Source organism: Mycetomoellerius zeteki, unplaced genomic scaffold (genome assembly GCF_001594055.1).
Source record: "Mycetomoellerius zeteki isolate Tzet28-1 unplaced genomic scaffold, Tzet1.0 scaffold145, whole genome shotgun sequence".
In the NCBI taxonomy this organism is placed as follows: domain Eukaryota; kingdom Metazoa; phylum Arthropoda; class Insecta; order Hymenoptera; family Formicidae; genus Mycetomoellerius; species Mycetomoellerius zeteki.
The window spans coordinates 3,618,246-3,622,545 of record NW_017256393.1 but is presented as its reverse complement, the minus strand read 5'-3'; the positions used below and the strand labels follow the sequence as shown (position 1 = coordinate 3,622,545).

At 33.4% G+C, this 4,300-nt stretch overlaps 1 protein-coding gene across 1 annotated transcript in view; it reads right to left on the bottom strand.

The window, feature by feature from the left end:
• SMC3 (structural maintenance of chromosomes 3) overlaps positions 1 to 4,018 on the bottom strand; it is a 6,703-nt gene extending 2,685 nt beyond the window's left edge. The window contains exons 1-12 of the mRNA XM_018462675.1: positions 3,863 to 4,018; positions 3,546 to 3,621; positions 2,888 to 3,066; positions 2,568 to 2,726; positions 2,348 to 2,507; positions 1,980 to 2,265; positions 1,723 to 1,897; positions 1,507 to 1,620; positions 1,161 to 1,411; positions 942 to 1,085; positions 518 to 829; positions 87 to 398 (exon numbers count right to left, since the gene is read on the bottom strand). Coding sequence (XP_018318177.1) covers positions 87 to 398; positions 518 to 829; positions 942 to 1,085; positions 1,161 to 1,411; positions 1,507 to 1,620; positions 1,723 to 1,897; positions 1,980 to 2,265; positions 2,348 to 2,507; positions 2,568 to 2,726; positions 2,888 to 3,066; positions 3,546 to 3,621; positions 3,863 to 3,877 — 2,183 coding nt within the window. The 5' untranslated portion in view covers positions 3,878 to 4,018. The remainder of the gene's footprint in view (positions 1 to 86; positions 399 to 517; positions 830 to 941; positions 1,086 to 1,160; positions 1,412 to 1,506; positions 1,621 to 1,722; positions 1,898 to 1,979; positions 2,266 to 2,347; positions 2,508 to 2,567; positions 2,727 to 2,887; positions 3,067 to 3,545; positions 3,622 to 3,862) is intronic.
• Positions 4,019 to 4,300: the final 282 nt, after the last annotated feature.

Sequence of the window (4,300 nt, the reverse complement as noted above, 5' to 3'; positions counted from 1 at the left end):
TATATTATATATATAATTTTTGAAATTAATATTAATTTTAATACTAGATTTTAATACTAGATTAAAAATAACATCTAATTACTTACTTAGCTTTACTATTTTTAGTTTCAGTTCTCTGCATTTCGCTAACGTAAGAACTAATATTTTGATCTGCCTTTCTGATTTCTTCCTTAAGCGTCGTTAATTGGGTTTCGAGAGTAGAAATTTGTGACATTAATTCCGATCTAGTTTTTTGTATCTCAAGCCGTGACCTGAGTGTATTGAAATATCCGCCAGTTAAAGAACCTTTGGATGAAACTTGGTCTCCTTCTAATGTAACGCAATCTAAACCGGAATCCCGCGCCAAAGTCGTTGCTGCTTCCAGATTACGACAGATCAAAGTCTTTCCAAATATATATCTATATTTAACAAAAATATAATATGATACGATAATAATATAATGCTTTTATATATTACAAAGAAATAAGGCAAGAGAAAAAAATTCTTATTTAATAATTTTTATTTTATATGCTTTTACCTTAACGCTTTATCAAATTTGGGATCGTAATTCAACTTGGATATCATGGGTATAGCATCAGAGGTCTGCGGATAATCAATATCCTTTACGTGAAGTCTATTCAGTGGCATAAAAGTTACTTCTCCCGGCAACCGTTGATTGTTCATTTCTTTTAAAATTTTTGTGCCAAACTTGTCGGTTTCCACAATGTGATGAAACAATCTATTCCCAGCGGTCACTTCAACAGCCATATAGACGCTCTTGTCACAGTTGAAATTTTCAATTACAGGCCCATAATAGCTGCTCACTTCATTAACCATATCTTTTCGTCCACTACAAAGATATTAAATATTGTACATATTACATATGAATATGTCATCATTATAGATTTATCTCTTAAAAAAATTGTGCATATAATCTATATTATAAAAAAAATTAATCTTACCGAAAAGTGTCTAGTACTTTGCGTACGCTATCCCTGCCATTTAAAATAGGTTTGCCGGCCATGGATCTTAGACTTTGATCTGCTTTCGCTAAATCCTCCTTTAGACCAGATAAATTTAATTGCAATACACTCTCCTGCCGATACCTACAATTCGACATATTCAGTTTGTAAAATTCTAAGATTTCTAACGCGTTTATTAATTTAATAAATTAAACATACTGTTCTTTTCGAGTTGCTTGACACTGATCTTTCGATTTCGTAAGCTCATAATATTGCTTGTTATGATCATCTATTGACGCACGTTGCTGTTCCATCTCGCGTGTATGATCTCCTATTTTTTTCTCCAAAGCAATCTGTTTCTCTGCATCACGTTTTAAATCTTCGCTAATCTTTTTTTGATGTTCTTCTTTATCCTTTATCTGTTTCGTAAGCTGCTTAAGCTCATTTTGTATCCACTTATCCCTTTCATCCTACCAGTGCAAATAAATTATATTGGGATTTAAGTATAAAAACAAAAATGCAACTTGAATTATTATGGATTTACAATAATTTTTTTTATTTTTACCTTAGTGGTAAATTGACTACCACGACCTTGTTTAGCATATAATTCTTTACGTTTCTGCTCTTTTAATTGTAATTCTCGTGTACACTCCTCTTCAACACGTTTCATTCGTTCATACTGTAAAGAAAAATGTTTCCCCACACATTCCAGTATTTTAAATAAACACACATAATTTTAAATATATATTTAAATATATTAAATATCTGAATATTTTTTCACCTCTGGCTTAAGAGACTTTAGCTCGGTTTCCCGAGCAGCGATATTAGACTTCAATTTTTCCAACTCTTGTTGAGCTCGTTTCTTGCTGTCATTATCACCTTTTACTTCCTCTAGCAAGTCGTTAATAGTAAAAGTTAATTTATTCTTTTCTTTTAGCAATTGCTGTTGTTCTGCACTGTATTTTACAAACATTTTATTATAAATATTTCTCTGCTGTATTTTTATTTTATATATGCAATTTTTAGTATGTGTGTTACCTAAGAGTGTCTCTTTCTTCTTTGGCAGTTTGTACTTCCTTTTTCGCTTCCTTTAACCGCTTTGTAGCTGCACGTACCATCTCTTGCGCCGTTTTAGCTTCGGCACCTAGTCTTGCTTGCTCGGCTCCGCTATTCGCTCTAGACTCTTCGAGCTCTTCTAATTTTCTTTTATTTTCTTTAAGTTCGCGTTCATGGATTGTATATTCTAAACAACGACGTTGTTTGTCCCAACGTTGATATTCTTTCAATTCCTCTTTCTCTTCCTCAAGTGTTTTCAAACGCTCTTCTGTAATATAAAATAATTATTTATTCATTTTACTTCATTTATTTTAAATAATTCTTTAAGAGAGTTTTATCTTTATAATTACCTATTGTTCGCAGAAAATCCTCGATTTTTTCTAGTTTCCCTTCTGTTTCTTTCAAAATAGATTTTGATTCTTCTCTTCTGTCATCATATACTCTAGTACCCGCTACCTCTCTTAATAATTTCAATCTGTGGGAATCTGGTGCTGTTGCCATTTGGTTTATCTGCAAAATAATTATATTATACTACAGATAAATATAAATATGTGTGATATGTTAACAAACCTTTCCTTGCTTCACAATATAATATGGATTGGACCTAGAAAATCCTGCTGACTCTAATAAATTCATCACGTCGTTCCTTGTTACAATCTTTTTGTTGAGAAAATATTGGTCCTTCTTGGAGCCGATTACTCTCCTTAAATAAACTTCATCTTTATCGATCTGAATGAAAAACAAAATTATACATATTATTAAAATATTATAAACATATTGACAAAATCTAAAACGATATTAAATATATGTATATTTAAATATATATATATATATAGACACATATATATATGTACAAACAACTAGTAACATAAACTACTAATGATTTTTACCGGTAATCTTCCATCAGAATTATCAAATATGATTTCTACATGAGCAGATATAACACGAGGTCCTGTTCCTTCATGCAACAGTCCCTGTCTCTGATCTGGTCTGAGATGAGAGAACTCATCACTCAGGACAAATTGAATTGCATAAAAGAAGTTACTCTTTCCAGAACCGTTTCTGCCAACTTAGAAGAAAAGTATTTAGTTACAATATATATGTACAATCATATCAACCTTATTAGGGAGTTTTTGCAATACCGTTTATTCAGATACAGTAAACGCTAAGGTCAGGTTTTCTTCTTAACAACTAATTAAGGGCCATAGCAGAAGGTTGACTTATAATCTTAAGACAGTTCTTGTGCATTACTAAAGACAAGACTTATGTCATAAGACGCTGTCTTAAGATTATAAGTCAGCCATTATGTGTAGCGTTTTTTCGTTCAACCAGAAACAACCATGGCTAAGGCTATCTTCGTCTTCTGATCCCTGAAGACAAAGATAGCCTTAGCCATGGTTGTTTCTGGTTGGATAACGAAAAAAACCTTTGCTGAGGCCCTAAGAAAAGGGTGACTTTAGCATTCACCGTATCTAGATTTATGTTATTGCAAAAACTCCATATTACTTAACTGTACATCAATCCTACATAAGATCATCAGTTACATACCCACTACATTGTGCCTTGGATCAAAAGGTTCGACAACCGTCTGTTCACGATATGACTTAAATCCTTGGATAATTACCTGTTTCAACATAAACCCATCAAAGAAATTGCAATAACAATGTATTGATGCTCCAAATTAGTACATTAGCCTCAGAAATTCGACAGTAATTTATAATTCATGGTAATAAAGCCTCAATAATAATCCAATCAAGAATTAGAATGGAAGAAAGGTGGGTAAAGTCGAATAAAGAAAAGACGAAGCATAGTTCCGTCAAGAATGTGTTAGATTGCGACACAAATACGATTTGCAAACACAATACCTGCTTAATGTACATGATGTGACGAGAAGTCTGGCGTGCATATCATTCGTAATGTTACTCCAGAACACGATCGGGCATGCGAGACTTCGACGTCAAACGCAATGAAAACATTCGACCGATTTGTTGGCAGAGCCCGCAAAAGCGACATTTGTATAACATGCAGGCTGGCGATTACAAAAAGTCCCCAGATTTGGGCGGGAGACGCCATGGATTTAGTTTACATTTGGGGAGCGTTTATATTGGCCATAACCGTATGCCGTATGTTGTAATTAAGGCACTAGGTATGTAGGGATGGAATCCATATGCTGGATTCATCCTGCATCTGATTTTCGTCGTACGACACTCTGCAACCAATCAGAAAACAGGATTCCGATGAATTTTGCTTCGTATTATCGGAATCCTGTTTTCTGATTGGATGCAGAGCGTCGTACGACGAAA